General features: G+C 41.6%; 1 protein-coding gene across 11 annotated transcripts in view; it reads right to left on the reverse strand.

The window, feature by feature from the left end:
• Nucleotides 1–1,024: 1,024 nt before the first annotated feature.
• Nucleotides 1,025–15,898, reverse strand: part of Rnf144b (ring finger protein 144B) — a 163,725-nt gene continuing 148,851 nt past the window's right edge. For all 11 annotated transcript variants that reach the window (XM_070024498.1, XM_070024488.1, XM_070024497.1 and 8 more), the window contains 4 exons: nucleotides 11,676–11,880; nucleotides 9,940–10,084; nucleotides 3,815–3,904; nucleotides 1,025–2,628 (listed from right to left, as the gene is read on the reverse strand). In XM_070024498.1, the coding sequence (XP_069880599.1) occupies nucleotides 2,488–2,628; nucleotides 3,815–3,904; nucleotides 9,940–10,084; nucleotides 11,676–11,880 (581 nt within the window). In that variant the 3' untranslated portion in view covers nucleotides 1,025–2,487. The remainder of the gene's footprint in view (nucleotides 2,629–3,814; nucleotides 3,905–9,939; nucleotides 10,085–11,675; nucleotides 11,881–15,898) is intronic.

Raw genomic sequence — 15,898 nt, forward strand, 5'->3', positions numbered from 1 at the left:
ACTGTTTAGTCTTTGTACAAGCAAACTCAGGGCTTACTAGTGGAGAAGTGACAACCTTCGTACAAAAATCCAATTTCAGTTGAGCCTTTGTGATGACCTGAGCAAGGTGAAACACCCTTTCTCTATAATGAGGCAGCTTCATTATAACACCAAATTAACGTAAAGCAAATTAAATAAAGTAACATAAAGCAAATTCACTATGCAAACATATGTAACATTTATATTTATACTGTGAAATACATTCATATATTGACAATGGTTATTTTTTTTCTTAAGCTTTCTTAGATTTTCAAAGGAAAACAAAGTCATTAGTTAGTGAGAAAATTCTACTGTATGACTTAAAAAATGATTTTGGTTGGTTGCTATTTGACAAATCTTAGAGTTTCCCTCTAGGTCCCATACAAACTGAATTTTAAAGTACATGGCCATACTACACATATGTCAGATATTAATCTATGCAGTTGAATTAAAGATCTTTACATGTATACCCCCCACACACATACACTTAGGATATTTCCATTACATAAACAAAGTATCAATCCTTAATAATAGGTCCAGGATAGCAGCAATTTAATAATCTAGTTACCCAGTTACCTCAGAAAATACACTAGGGCTGTAAGTAGTCCTGATATGGTATCCCTGGTTATAATTCTGCCACTGGAGAAAGCATTTTATCTTTTCAAACCCCACTTATTCAAATCTGACTATTAATGGTATAATGAAAAAAAGGAGGTCACAGTGAGGTGATAAGTCCAAACTATTGAAGATACGTAAAAGCATTTCCATCTTATTCCTTGCATATCTTGTTGTGTTATCAAAGACCTGTACAAAACTCGGTTATCTCAGCTGCTAAAAGAGCCATGTTAGGTTATGCTAAGAAGAGAGCTGCTCTGAACTGCTTGAAAATATGTAAACAACTCCATTAAATTAGTGCTTTTCTAGAGATGGCATGATATTGTACTAAACATTGTTTTAAAAGTTATATTTCTGAAGCTATACCCTTGGCCAAGTTATGAAAATTCATATATACACCACACACACACACACACACACACACACACACACACACACACACACACACACACACACACATACACACACACACACACATACACAAATAGCTTCATTGAGAAACCATTTTAATCACAGAGGGAAAAGGTTTTAAGAAAATTATCTTGAGTCTACTACTAGGAATAGCCATGCATACCCAAGTGGGCTGCACATCATGACTTTAGATGTACATATGGACCTTAATATTTACTTAGGATGGATACTTTCCAAATCTGTTAGGGTTATACCCACAGAGCCCAAGCAAGGTCCCTGTTTTCCAGCTCTACCACTGTACCCCATGTTCCCCATGAAACAATTTTGTAGACTATCATTGCTATCTGTAAGAGAGGGGTTGGTCACCTTAAAAATATAACATTTGCCACTGGTGCTTGGTGGCTCATACCTGTGATCCTAGCTACTTAAGAGACAGCCAGCCTGGGAATCAACCTTGCTAGACTCCGTCTCAACCAATTAAAAATCAGATATGATGGTACATGCCCATCATGTTCTGCTACACAAGAAGTTAAATAAGGAGGGTTGCAGTCCAGATCAACCTGCACACACACACACACACACACACACACACACACACACACACACACACACACACACACACACAGAGTAAAAAAGGAATTCCTATTTTTTAAATATCAAAAAGCAATAAGGACTGGGTACGTGGCACAAATGGTACAGTGCTTTGCTTAGGACCACACATACACAAAAAGTGGAATGAGACCATTTTGTTTTACACACTGCAACCCTTTTCCTTTGGTGTTCCTCCTGCTTGAAGCTGAGATCACACACAGAGAAACCTATTGTGCTTCTGCCAGGTCACAGTGGGAATGCTGGGAAGGGCACAGCCAGTGGTCATCACAGGCACGGCTGGCCGAGATACTGACTCCTAAGATAAGCAGTTTGCTTCATTCTGAAGAGAATTCCTCACGGTGAAGTTTTATCCTCTGCCCTTCCCCACCCATGGGTTCCTGCCACATTTCTCATGGTGGTCAAATCAACACAGAACAGACTCCTCTCAGTTAGTATATATGTTGCCAACCAGGACAACACATTTATTATATTGAATGTTAACTCAGGTTCCTTGAATTTGGCTCGAAGATGAGCAGCCCCATGGGATCCTTTGGATGACAAAATAACGATGTATCAGTAGTTCTTCCCTCACAACCCCAAACTCCTCTGACATGCTCCATACACACACAGTCTTGACTGTGGATCCAGGTTCTTGTGACATGGGAACACTTGCACGAGGGATTTGGCCTTTTCCAGAGCTGAATGCTTGTAGGCAATTTCAAAGTCTGGACACAAGAGGCACTTCCAAAGTTTGGCAAGGAGGAGGAGTCAAGATCACTAAGTGGGGTTTTGATCACTATGCTGTCTCAGATAACCTGGACATCTGGGGCATGTGAACACAAACAGAGATCTTTAGGTTGTGGATGGGTCATGCTTTTTCTTCTTGCCCCGACAGGACTTGCAGACACAACAGATTATACATGGAGAGGCCAGGAGCAACAAGGGTGAAGTCACCAAAGCAATGATGCCCAATCCCACAAGAATCCCCACCACCTGGAAATTGAGAGAGGGAAAAAATGATATTTTAGCAGTCAAATCAGCCTATGTGAATAATTATCCCAACTATATTATCTGCTGTCAACCAAAGCAAAACTCATACATTCAAACCCAAATCCCCAAGGTAATGGTATGGGGTATGAAGAGTTAATTAAGAGGGTAGAAGCCATATAGGGATTCATGCCCTTGTAATAGGAGACATTTGAGCAATTGCCTCTTTCTCTTGGCTCTCCTCCATATGGGACCCAGTGAGAAAACAGCCATGCTGGTCCCTGGGTTTCAGACTTCCTAGCCTCCAGAACTACAAGAAGTACATTTTTTGTTGTTTAAGCTATCCACTCTCTACATAAGTTGTTATAGAAGCCCAAACAACTATTATACCATCTCAAGCATATAAGACCATTATATTTACATGTCTCTTTGCCAGTGTTCAACAAAGTCCTGAAGTGGACTCAAGCTAAAAAGATACAAACAAGGGCTGGGAAGGTGGCTCAGTGGTAGAGCGCTTGCCTCACATGTATGAGGCCCTGGGTTTGGTTCCTCAGCACCACATAAGCAGAAAATCCCGGAAGTGGCACTCTGGTTCTAGTGGTAGAGTGCTTGCCTTGAGCTGAAGACCTCAGGGACAGCGCCCAGGCCCAGAGTTCAGGCCCCATGACTGGCAAAAAAAAAAAAAAAAAAGATACAAACAACTAAATCAAGGGTGAGAACAAACCAAAAGTGAGCTCAAGCTCAAGCTGTAAGTTCAGACTCATGAACTATTGGTATTGGCTCATTTTTTTCTGCCTGAGTTTCCTCAAACAGTCTCATAGGGATGTTTCAAGATTACTAAGATATGACCGCTGACTCCCTCAAAAGAAAAGTAGCCTTTGATAAATATAAAAACACCACTAAAAACAAACCATGACTACTTTGAACCACTACATAAACATACAATGGCATGTTCATAAGGATCTAAGGCCCAGCAGGGGCCCATAGAATTTTAGAACACAGCTAATGTCCATAAAGGGTTTTAGGTAAGTACTTCCATGGCTTTCCTTCCCTCCCCCAGTTTTTCCCTGGCCAAGTCTAGAACCTGGGAGGTGACATGGGTAAGTAGGAAATGGATTGGAGAGAATGAAGAGGTAGACAGAACCATTACAAGTCTGGTTTATCTCATGCTCCCTCTTAAAGGTCAGGGTACCTGTGTTCGGTTCCACATTACTGAAGCTCTCGAGTGGCCAAGTTTATTCCTGCATGGCCCTTTGTCATAGTGCCTGAGGAAAATATCATTCTGTAAAACAAAAGCAAAAGTTTCAGTAGGCATGACATTTTGAGATGAGAAATGGCTATAAAAAAGCCCTATCTATCCCTTAACAATGTCAGTGGTTCCCTCTAGGAATAATAAATCTGTAATCTTCAGCACAGCTTGGTACTTTTGTAAATCACCAAGTGAAAACATCATAATCAATGAGACTCTGATTGACTGACTGACTGACTGATTGATTCTATAGGGAAACAAAGGAATGACACAAACAGGTAATCTTACAAAATAAATTGTGAGCTTTAGCAGAGGTACAAGATGGAATAGAAGGGTCATGGTCCAGAGCTAAACTGAGCAAACCAAGTGAGACTACGTGCCTCAACTGAGGAAGGATGAAGAAATCATGGTCCTGAAATAATAAGAAATCAGTTAACTAGATGGTGGAGCAGGAACACAAAAGTATAGATGCTGGGTAGAAAAAAAGCTGTGGCTTCGTCAAGAAAAATGATAAAGATGGGCTTGTGGGGAAGACAATAACCATGGTTTGGACATACTGAACTTGATAGCCGAGTCATCAGAGGAGATCATGAGGGTAGCTCATTTCCTAGATCTGTGTTTTGGAAAGAATGAGTCTGGCATCAGTAAGTGCCCAAAGATGGAAGAAATCATAGGGATGGCTGATACTGCCCAGGATGAGATATACAAAAAAAATCGAAGAAGATAAATACATTTAACAGTGGGTCAAAGAAAATCCTAGAGGGGCTGGGAATGTGGCTTAATGTGGCTTGCCTAGCATCCGTGAGGCCCTGGGTTCAATTCCACAGAACCACATAAACAGAAAAAGCTGGAAGTGGTGCTGTGGCTCAAGTGTTAGAGTGCTAGCCTTGCACACAAAGAGGCTCAGAGACAGTGCCCAGGCCCTGAGTTCAAGCTCCAGAACTGGCAAAAAAAAAAAAAAAAAAGATTACCCTAGAAAGGGAACTGAGGAATAGCCAGAAAGATCAAAGGGAAACCAATAGATATGTAACTGACATGGAGTTAGCCATGAAGTCAGTGAAACAAAGAATCAAGGGAGAATAAGGATGTACGCACAAATGGAATTTTATCAATAAGAAATCACTGGGAGGAGGGCAAAATGGACAAGATAGATAGGAGGAATGAGAGTGAATATGGCTGAAGTACTTTATATGAAAATATGCAAAGTGCTTTATATATGAAACTAGAACAATAAAACATGTTGAAATTGTTTTAAAAAGAGGGAGAAGGGAGAAGGAAGTGGTGGAAGAGGTGAGTTTGATGGGGGTATATTTTATGCATATATGGAATTATCACAATAAAATCTTCCTGTACAACTAAAATTCGCTATTAAAAAATGAGGAAGCCAGGTGCTGGTGGTTTATGCTTATAATCCTATTTACTCAGGAAGCTGAAATCTGAGGATCACGGTCAAAGCCAGCCCAGGCAGGAAAGCCCATGAGTCTCTGATCTCCAATAAACCACCAGAAAACCAGAAGTGGCACTGTGGCCCAAGTGATAGAGCACTTGCTTTGAGCTGAAGAGCTCAGGGACAGCACCCAGGCCGAGTTCAAGCCCCACAACTGACCAAAAAAAAAAAAAAAAAAAAATTAAATTAAATTAAAAAAAATAGAGGAACTAGGCAATCCTCTACTCCTATCTACTCTACTCAGGAGGTGAGAGCTAAGTCTTATGATTTGAACTGGCTTGAGCAGAAAAGTCTATGAGTCTCTGTCTTCAAAAATAACCACAAAGGGCTGGGAAGGTGGCTCAGTGGTAAAGTGCTTGCCTTGCATGCATGAGGCCCTGGGTTCAATTCCTCAGCACCACATAAGCAATAAGAAAAAAGCCGGAAGTGGTGCTGTGGCTCCAGTGGTAGAACGCTAGCCTTGAGCTGAAGACCTGAGGGACAGTGCCCAGGCCCAGAGTTCAGTCTACATGACCGGACCAAAATAAATAAATAACCACCAAAGCCAGGCATTGGTGGCTCATGCCTATAATCCTAGCTACTCAGGAGGCTGAGATCTGAGGGTCACAGTTTAAAGCCAGCCCAAGCAGGAAAGTCTGTGAGACTCTTATCTCCAATAAACCACTCAGAAAACCGGAAGTGGTACTGTGGCTCAAGTGGTAGAGCTCTAGCCTTGAGTAGAAGAGCTGGGGGACAGCACCCGGGCCCAGAGTTCAAGCCCTGTGACCAACAAAAAAACAGCAAAAGGCAGGGCTAGAGGCATGACTCAGGTGGTAGAGTACCAGCCATGAACAAACAACAAGAGTGCCTGATTGAGTTCAAGTCTGATATTGGCAAACACACACACACACACACACACACACACACACACACACACACACACACACACACACACACACACACAGAGAAAACAAAAGGAAGGAAGGAATTTACTGAGGGAGGAAGGGAAGGGAAGGGAAAGGAGAAACAGAAGAAAAAAGTTCAGCCTTTTTAAAAGGGACTTCAGCTTCAGTCACTTGAAAGGCTAGATCATTAAAGAGCCTACAGAGGGTAACCTGATTCCAATGGATAACATTCAGAATACCTTAGCCTGAGAAAAATGCAGGGATGAAGTTCAAAGCAGGAGCAAACTCAATGCCCCAGCACCACTCATAGCATCTGTGTTTATGGTCTGTCTTAGCCTTTGATTTTAGAATAGCACCCCCATCTTGGCTGCCAACTGTGCCTGCGTACCACCATATGACATAGAACACTTGCCTGGAGAAAAGCATCATGACCATAAGTCAGTGTCCTTGTCTAAAAACAGAGAAAGTGACATCCGAAAAAAACCAACCAAACCAAACCAAATCAAACAAACAAAAAAATGGCCGCCAGAAATCCATGCCTTGACATCTGAAATCTGTGTATTGAGCCATTTAATATCTGCATCATCTCAAGTACCAACACAGTACAAGTGGGAGCAGAGAGTTCTCAGCAACACACCATCCCTAGATGGTCTTCAGCCAAAGAATGGAGACCCAGTATGCACATTTAATCCCTGACACCTGTAGCCTCCTACAGAGAAGCTAATGGGCTGGCTGCCTTGTTCATAGGAACCCAGTTAATCATCTGGATAAACCAGAAGGAAACCAAGATTGATTTCTTTTGCATTTGTAAGGCAGTTAGGAGGCCCAATCAAGGGAGTCCTCATCCACAATATCAGTCATCTAAGATTACAGTAAAGTCTTATATCACACACGCTTATAAGATAAGGAGATATGGGAAATTTCTTTTTTAAGTTAAGCACATTATTATTATCTGTGTAGATGAGAGTCTAGAGTCTAAAATAAAATGCTCATCTTCACCTTTCCATGTATTATCTCTTCTTAAAACCCTGAGACAAAGCCAATAGCTGGGGGCTGGGAAGGTGGCTCAGTGGTATAGTGCTTGCCTTGCATGCATGAGGCCCTGAGTTCGATTCCTCAGCACCACATAAGCAGAAAAAGCCAGAAGTGGCACTGTGGCTCAAGTGGTAGAGCGCTCACCTTGAGTTGTAGAGCTGAGGGACAGGGCCCAGTCCCAGAGTTCAAGCCCTACAACTAAGAGAAAAAAAAAAAAAAGCTAATAACTGATGGGTTTTCTTATTCATGGATGTCACCTTAAATAAGTTATATGACTTCCAGTTTGGGGATTTCAGGGTTTTTGTTGTTGTTGTTGTTTTGTTTTGTTTGGTCTGAGACCAGGACTTGAACTATCTGGTTGTTGCTCTACCACCTGAGTCATGCCTCCAACCCTGACGTCCAGTTTTAAAAAGACAGTATTGAGATGGCCGTAAGCATCCATTGTAAACAGCACATTACTGTATATTAAGAGACTAGAAGACTAAACACACTGCTTATTGAACTAAAGGAAACCAAACAACAAAAACCAAGAGCCGAGGAGAGAATAGCAACTCAACCATGACCAAGGCTTGCACTGATGTGGGTAAAACATGCAGGTCAAATTGCCCAAGCAGGGAATATCTACGATGGATCTACACTACCCCAAACACGAAAAACTGGAATTGACATAGACCTTCTCTCACAGTCCCTCCTACCACCTCTTTATTATTATTATTATTATTATTATTATTATTATTATTATTATCTTTAAGTAGTTATATAAGGAAGTTCCCATTCTACAAAACAGTATATGAGAACAAAGTGTCTGACAACACTGTCACCCATCTCTCCTAACCCATGCTTTCTCTCACTTTTTTCTTTAATTGAAATGAGGTGATTACATAAATTTCACATATTTCACAATATTGTCCCAGCACCTCGTAAATGAGGTTAGCATTTATGTTGGCATCGATCTGAATGAAACTGATCCTAGATTTGAGATGACAAGCTACATGAATAGTGCGGGAAAAGCACAATCAGATGAGTCCCTTTATCGAGGAACAATGACAAAATGGCAATACCATTGTCACACCAATGAATGAGAAAGTTATGTACAAGACAGTATTGGCTTGAACTGTTCTAATGTTTCTTTTAATTCAAGAAGAGGCAACAATCTAATTGTGGAAGGCAGAATAACTACCCTCAGCCTTCCATGCCATGACCCAGTCCCCAGTGTTCTTAAATGGCCAAAGGAACGTTGCAAATGTGATTGTGTTAAGAAAGTAAATTATCCAAAGGGATTCAATCTAACTTTATGAGTTTTGAAGACAGAGATCCTTTCCTGGCTGTGGTCAAAGGAAGCAAAAACAAGGAGAAAGGTGAGTGGTGTGGCCAGCTTTGAAGATGGAGTAAAGGGAACTGCAGGCCAAGAAATTCAAGCGTCCTCCAGAAGGTAGAAAAGCAAGGAAACAAATTCTCATGTTGGGTCTCCAGAAAAGAGCACAGTGTATTGAATCAGTTCTAACCCAGTAAGATCTATGCTGGACTTCTAATGGACAGGGATCTAAGAAAGTAAATGTGTGCAGCCACAAAGTTGAAGACAATTTGTTGCGATAGTAATATAAAACAAAGATATGTGTAGGCCATTGTATCACCAAGAGAATGTCCATCAGGAAATGCCTTTAAAACAAAAGTTTGACTGTAAAGCTAAGACACCCAAAGTAATCCTAAAGAGCTTTTATAAGTGTCTAAAGTAGCAGGGAGAAGTTCAGCTGTAGCTCAGTGGTTGCGTCCTCACCCAGTACAACCAAGGGCAAGGGTTCAATCTTTAGCACCAACCAAAGGGAAACAAATCATAACAACAAAATAGCCTTAAAGCAGAAGGCTCAGAAAGTCCCATTAGAGAAAAATTAAATCTTTTTTTCTTTTTGGTTGTTGTTGTTGTTGGTTGTGGGGCTTGAACTCAGGGCCTGAGTGCTGTCCTTGAGCTCTTTTTGCTCAAGGCTAGCATTCTACCTATTTGAGCCACAGCACCACTTCTGGTTTTCTGGTGGCTAATTGGAGATAAGAGTCTCACAGATTTACTGCCAGGCTGGCTTTGAACTATGATCCTCAGATCTCAGCCTCCTGAGTAGCTAGGATTGCAGGCATGAGCCACCAGCATCCAGCAAAATTAAATCCTTGTACAAGATAAAAATAGATTCGATTTTTTTTTTTTTTTTTTTTTTTTGGTCACGAGTGAACTCAGGGCCTGGGTGCTGTCCTTGAGTTCTTCTGCTCAAAGGTAGCACAGTATCATTTTGAGCCACTTTCAGTGTTTGCACTTTCAGTTTTTGAGTAGTTAGAGATAAGAGTCTCATGGGGACTTTTTTTTGCCAGTCCTAGGGGCTAGAACTCAGGGCCTGGGTACTGCCCTGTGCTTCATTTGCTCAAGGCCAGCACTCTACCACTTGAGCCATAGTGCCCCTCCCAGCTTATTCTGTTTATGTGGTACTGAGGAATGGAACTCAGGACTTCATGCATGCTAGGCAAGCACTCTACCACTAGGCTGCATTCCCAGCCCCTCATGGGGACTTTTCTGCCTGTGCTCCATGATCCTCAGAACTTGGCCTTTTGAGTAGCTAGGATTACAGGTGTTGGTGCCAGGCACCTGGCAGATGTGCTGTTTTAAAAGCTGTGATGCAGGATAAAGCATGTGAAGAAATGTTTTCAGGAGAACTCACATCCAGGTTCTGCAGACAGTACCAGCAAAATGTGTGCTTGCAGTTCTTACACATCATCTGAGCACAGCCTTCATTGCGTTCGATATAAACCCGGCAAACAGGGCACTGCTTAATGGGGGCTTCTGCGTCTGTCCCAAACAGGGACCTAAGAACAAAACGGATAAGAAATTATATTTAATCGGTGGTCTTCAACTGAATTCCCAGGGCTTTAAACAATTAGGTAATAAACTCCCAGTTATCTGTGCTTCTTAATTCATTTCCCAAGAAAAGGATGTAGGAGAGGGGAATGGTAAAAATGGGAATGAGTTGTTCAGATAACTCAAAACAAGGAATTTTAATTTACTTATGTTGGCACCCGGTAAATTATATTAATTATACTTTCCACAGCTGAGCTAGCTCATTGATTTACCAAATTAATGTTTTGTTCCTGGAGCACATTGTCTGAATAAGAAGTACAAAGAGTCAGCTATGGCACAAAGAAACTAGCTCAGGCTCCAAATGGGGCAGAGATAGTCTATCTCATGATCTGCTCATTAAATAAGTGGAGGCGTGGGATTAAATAAACCAAGACTATAAAACAAATGAAAATTCCTGATCCATACAGATGAGGAAGCCAGGCCAGGCTCACAGCATAAAGGAGCAGAAACATCAGAAATGGTCCAGACTGGGATGAGAGGAGCTGTAGCCCTGGATTTGCACTTTGGTTACTATTCCTCAGAACCACCATCCAGCATGCAGGCAATCAGCCCACAGAGTTGTCAAATCTATCATCAGATTTGGTAACTTGGGTAGTGGTGGGAGGGGCTTCTACTTTATTTATTTTTCTTTTTGTGTCTGTGCTAGGGCTTGAACTCAGGGCCTGGTGCTATCCAGTAAGCTTTTTCACTCAAGATTGGCAGTCTACCACTTGAGCCACTCCTCAACTTCCCAACTTTTAGCTGGCTAGTTGGAGATGGTATGAGTCTCACAGACTTTTCTGTTCCCGCTGGCTTCAAAACTCCATCCTCAGATCTCAGCCTCCTCGGTAACTAAGATTATATAAGCCAGTGGCTGGCAAGGGTTTCTGTTTCCCCCATGAGGAAAAAGTAGTTACAGAAGACACACAGATACTAAGCTGCAAAGGCAGAACCCCAGCCATCCTTTCCTCTGAGCTCTTTGCATTGCCCTGTCGCATCTAGCCAAGAGAGTTTACCTCTGTGAGAATGTGGGAGGGACTGGCTCTAAGCCGGCAGAGGAGGCTCCGGCCTGCCCTTGTGTATTAGATCCCTTTCTCTTTCTCTATTTGTTTGGTCTGAAATGCAAGCCCAGCACCACAGCCAGGCAGCATGACTATTCCTAAAGACTAGTTCTACACACCGTGACAGGGTGATTAAGCCAATTGGACTAGAACACTGGCTTTTGTTGTTGTTCTTCTTGCTCATGCAGAACAGCTATAGCCTCAAGCAAAGCCAGGGACTAAACACAAAGGTTTCTCACTGAGTGAGGCTGCTGCTATAAAACTGTCACATAGCAAGGTATAGACCATTTCTTCTCATCCTCACAAAATCCTAACTTCAGCATCATTGTTTCAGAGTATACGTTCTCTTCCTCTATTTCTTAAGAATTTAGGGCCAATGATATGCTGCTGTGGAAGAAAGTTCTATAGGAAAATAATGAATGTCTTAACACGCATCGTCAGGTAACTCCTCTCCAGTGCACATCCACTGAGTCTGAATCAGTTCCGTTTCCTTTCTTACCCATGCTCCGTTGGCAGGATGATAGGCTGGATGTCTCTACAGGAGACATCTGCATGCCACGCATCCTTGCAACATGAACAGAACTTCAGGTGGCAAGAAGGGCATTCCACCAACACAGGCTGTCCTGGGTCGCTGGCTGCAACAGCGCATACGGTCTGACAGTCTGCCACAGGACACCACGTTCGGTGGGGGTCCAGGTGCACTTCTGCAACATAAAAGAAGAAGAAAACAGTGACGGGCTATTGGTGTCTTGATTCAAGCTTTCTCACAGTCATTGACTCTCTTCTACACACGAACATGTATGAGAATACAATATAACCAAGAGTGGTGGCTTCTCATTTTTATTAGCGGTCCAATCCTCCTCCCTCATTCACAAGGTTGCTCAGCCCTACTATAGTTCTCATATTTCTCAAATTAGGTAATAGTAGATCTGTATTCTAGTCTACTAGCATTCTCTTTAAACCCAAACTGCAACTGGAGGTAAGATTTCTTGCCTTCGGGCACTTAAAATAGGCAAAAAATTTAATTTTCTGCTATATTATTTGGACACCATCTGAGAAGTGTTTTTTGTTTTTTTTTCTTGGTCAGTCATGGGGCTTGAACTCTGGGCTTGGGCGCTGTCCCTGAGCTCAAGCACTCTACCACTTGAGCCACAGTGCTACCTCCGGTTTTCTGGTGGTTTATTGGAGATAAAAGTCTCACGGACTTTCCTGCCGGGGAGGGCTTTGAACCATGATCTTCAGATCTCAGCCTCCTGAGTAGCTAGGATTACAGATATGAGCCACCATGAGCGCCCGGCTAAAAGATTTTTTTTTTTTTTTTTTTTTTTTTGGTCCAGTCGTGGGCCTGAACTCTGGGCCTGAGCTCTGTCCCTCAGCTCTTCAGCTCAAGGCTAGCGCTCTACCACTTGAGCCACAGCGCCACTTCCGGCTTTTTTCTTTTTGCTTATGTGGTACTGAGGAATCGAACCCAGGGCCTCAAGCATGCAAGGCAAGCGCTCTACCACTGAGCCACCTTCCCAGCCCTAAAAGATTTTTTTTTTTTTTAAGGTTTTCTTTATTTTTTGGAGGGTCCGGTTGTGGGCCTGAACTCTGGGCCTGGGCGCTGTCCCTCGGCTCTTCAGCTCAAGGCTAGCGCTCTACCACTTGAGCCACAGCGCCACTTCCGGCTTTTTTCTTTTTTCCTTATATGGTGCTGAGGAATCGAACCCAGGGCCTCAGGCTTGCAAGGCAAGCGCTCTACCACTGAGCCACCTTCCCAGCCCCCTAAAAGATTTTTTTAAAGGTATTGTTCACAAAGGATTTTGTTCTTCGAGGGCTCTGAGAAATAGGTAGTATAACAAGTAATTTAAAAACAAGGAATGCTGGGCGTTGGTGGCTCACGCCTATAATCCTAGCTACTCAGGAGGCTGAGATCTGAGAATCGAGGTTCACAGACAGCCCTGGCAGGAAAGTCCATGAAACTCTTATTTCCAATAAAGCACCAGAAAACCGGAAGTGGGGCGGTAGTTCAGGTGATAGAGTGCTAGCCTTCAGCTGAAAAGCTGAGAGACAGTGCTCAGGCCCAGAGTTCAAGCCCCATGACTGACAAAAAAAAAAAAAAGAACCAAAAAAACAAGGAAGTCGGAGGATCCGTTGATCTGGGCATTCTGTAGTCTTACCATTGTGCTAGATGGACACAATTAATCAAAGACCCACATGCTCTAATAACAAGACTTCACAGAGCACAAAATGGTAGACATTTCACACTGGCCAGATCCATATAAATGGTATACAGGGGGGAAAAGACAGAGAGGGTAAACAACCATTTATTTAATCATTTATTCTTAGATTTCCCTTTTCTGTTCACTAACAGCTTCATGTTCTCTTCCTATGACAAGACCTTTAAGAAAAGATACCACATGAAAAAAAAAAAATGAGGCTGTTTAGAGGAAAGAATAGCCCTTTATTCCTAGAACCAGTGTTCTGCAAATTCCTCACTCATGAGATTCTAGTATTAAGCCTCCAAGGGCTTGGGATTCCTAGAAATTTATACTCAAGCAACAAACAAATCCAAAGAGTGAGCAAACAGGAAATGAAGGTATTAAGTAAGAGTTAATTATCTTGTAAATTTAATGTTGGGAAGAGTATGAAATGTTTCAGTAAACACTCTCTCCATTGATGACTTGCCTTAAAAAAAAATGACATGTTTAAAAACTGCCATCCTTGCTGGGCTCTGGTGGCTTATATTTATAACCCTAATTATTCAGGAGGCTGAGATCTGAGAATCGTGGTTTGAAGCCAGCCTGGGTAGGAAAGTCCATTAGATTCTTAACTACCAAAAAAGCCAGAAGTGTGGCTGTGGCTTTTGTGGTAGAGCTCTAGCCTTGAGCAAAAAATGCTCAAGGACAAAGCAGGCCCTGAATTCACACACACACACACACACACACACACACACACACATACACACACTAGCATTCTTAATTGTTTTGTCTTCTCTAATAATTTGGGGACTGTTGTACTTTGACACTAATAGAACAGAAAGTAGAATCTTATGACTCAAAAATTCCCAGACTCCAAGAGAAATTGGCCCTCAAAGATCCCTAGACTTTTAGAAGTCAAAAGGACTATAATAAAATAAGTTGTTTGGGCTAAAAACAAACAAACAAACAAACAAAAAGAAGTAAAGAAGATGATGAAACATCAATTTGAACAATAAACTGATAAAATAGTTCTGAAATTAAGTTAGTCCCCTGGAAATTTACCTTGGATAGTATCAACTCAAATTTATCACTTCTCCTTTTACGCTTTTCCTTTTCAGTAAAACCCTCTCTCTATTTTTGGCCAACTCAAAGCCTTTCTTGTTTTTCATTTTTTTCTAATAAAGGATCTACTTTTACTGTGTGTCTGCCTTCATTTGGGGATGGGGAGGTCATAGAAGCAGGATCTTGTTCATTACTCTTCTCTATTCACTTCATAGAGGTCATTCCTCTGAGTTATAGGCAGAGCTGAATGTATCATACTTTGGTTTTGTGCTCCAATTTGCCTGAGGAGATAATGGATGCTACCTATTCATTTAAAGCAGTCACTCATTTCTTGTTTTTGTTACTCATTTTTTGTTTTTTGATTGTAGGGCTTGAACTCAGGGCCTGGGAGCTGTCCCTGAGCTCTTTTGTTCAACGCTAGAGCTCTATCACTTTGAGCCACACCTCCACTCCCAGTTTTGTGGTGGTTAACTGGAGATAAGAGCTCCCACAGACTCTTCTGTCCTGGCTGGCTTTGAACCACGATCCTCAGATCTCAGCCTCTTGAATAGCTAGGATTCCAAGTGTGAGCCTTCAGCATCTGGCTGCTTTTTTATTTTTAAAGACCCAACCTAACTCCTGTGGGACTTAGAATACAGATGTTTATTATGTTTATTTACATATTCATATATAGATATTTATAGTATAATATAAACACAACATATTAATATATCATATTAATACAATGCATTAATATATTAGCCTATAATATTTTAATATAACATGTATTAATATATGTATGATGTATATATGTATGATATTATATATATATTAAAAACCATCTTAGATGCCCTGCATTGAAACTTATTTTCCATACTTTTCTAACACTCATTAAAAGATGTGCACAAGCACTCTAAAATCATCCTGTTTCAATCCTGGTATTTCAAGTATGTTTGATCTGTATGAGATCATAGGTCTCAACTCACATCAATTAGAGCTCTCGAGTTTAGAAAGACATCAGTTTGGCACAACGTAAGACTGTACATACAGCATTCCAACACTAAACCCTCCTTTACAAAGTATCACTTCTAAGGGGAACTACATACATTTTTTTTCAAACATTAGAACAAGTAAAATTATCCTTTCTAGAGCTCTGTTCTCTGTAACTCACTCCTGTCTTACATCCTGTTTCATCTTAGTCTTCAGGTGAGCAATCCACACCTTCTGACTCTTATTCCTGTCCACTACAGCCTCCTAAACTTACTGCAAGAACTTTTAACAAATTGCTCAGCACATTCAGTGCATCTATCAATCTGTCATATCTGATACTCCAGTTTCCATGTACAAAGGCCCTGAGTCCTCCTTTCTCCTTTACCCTAACATCGCTTCCTTTGCTCCCATCCATGACTGGTATCCAGGACCCACTAGAGACTTCTATCTTACTTATTTATGAGGACTCAGGCTATCACTAAGCACAGCTCTTACCTTAAATTGGACTGTA

Source organism: Dipodomys merriami, unplaced genomic scaffold, assembly GCF_024711535.1.
Source record: "Dipodomys merriami isolate MVZ:Mamm:240054 unplaced genomic scaffold, mDipMer1.0.p SCAF_16, whole genome shotgun sequence".
NCBI classification, from domain to species: Eukaryota; Metazoa; Chordata; class Mammalia; order Rodentia; family Heteromyidae; genus Dipodomys; species Dipodomys merriami.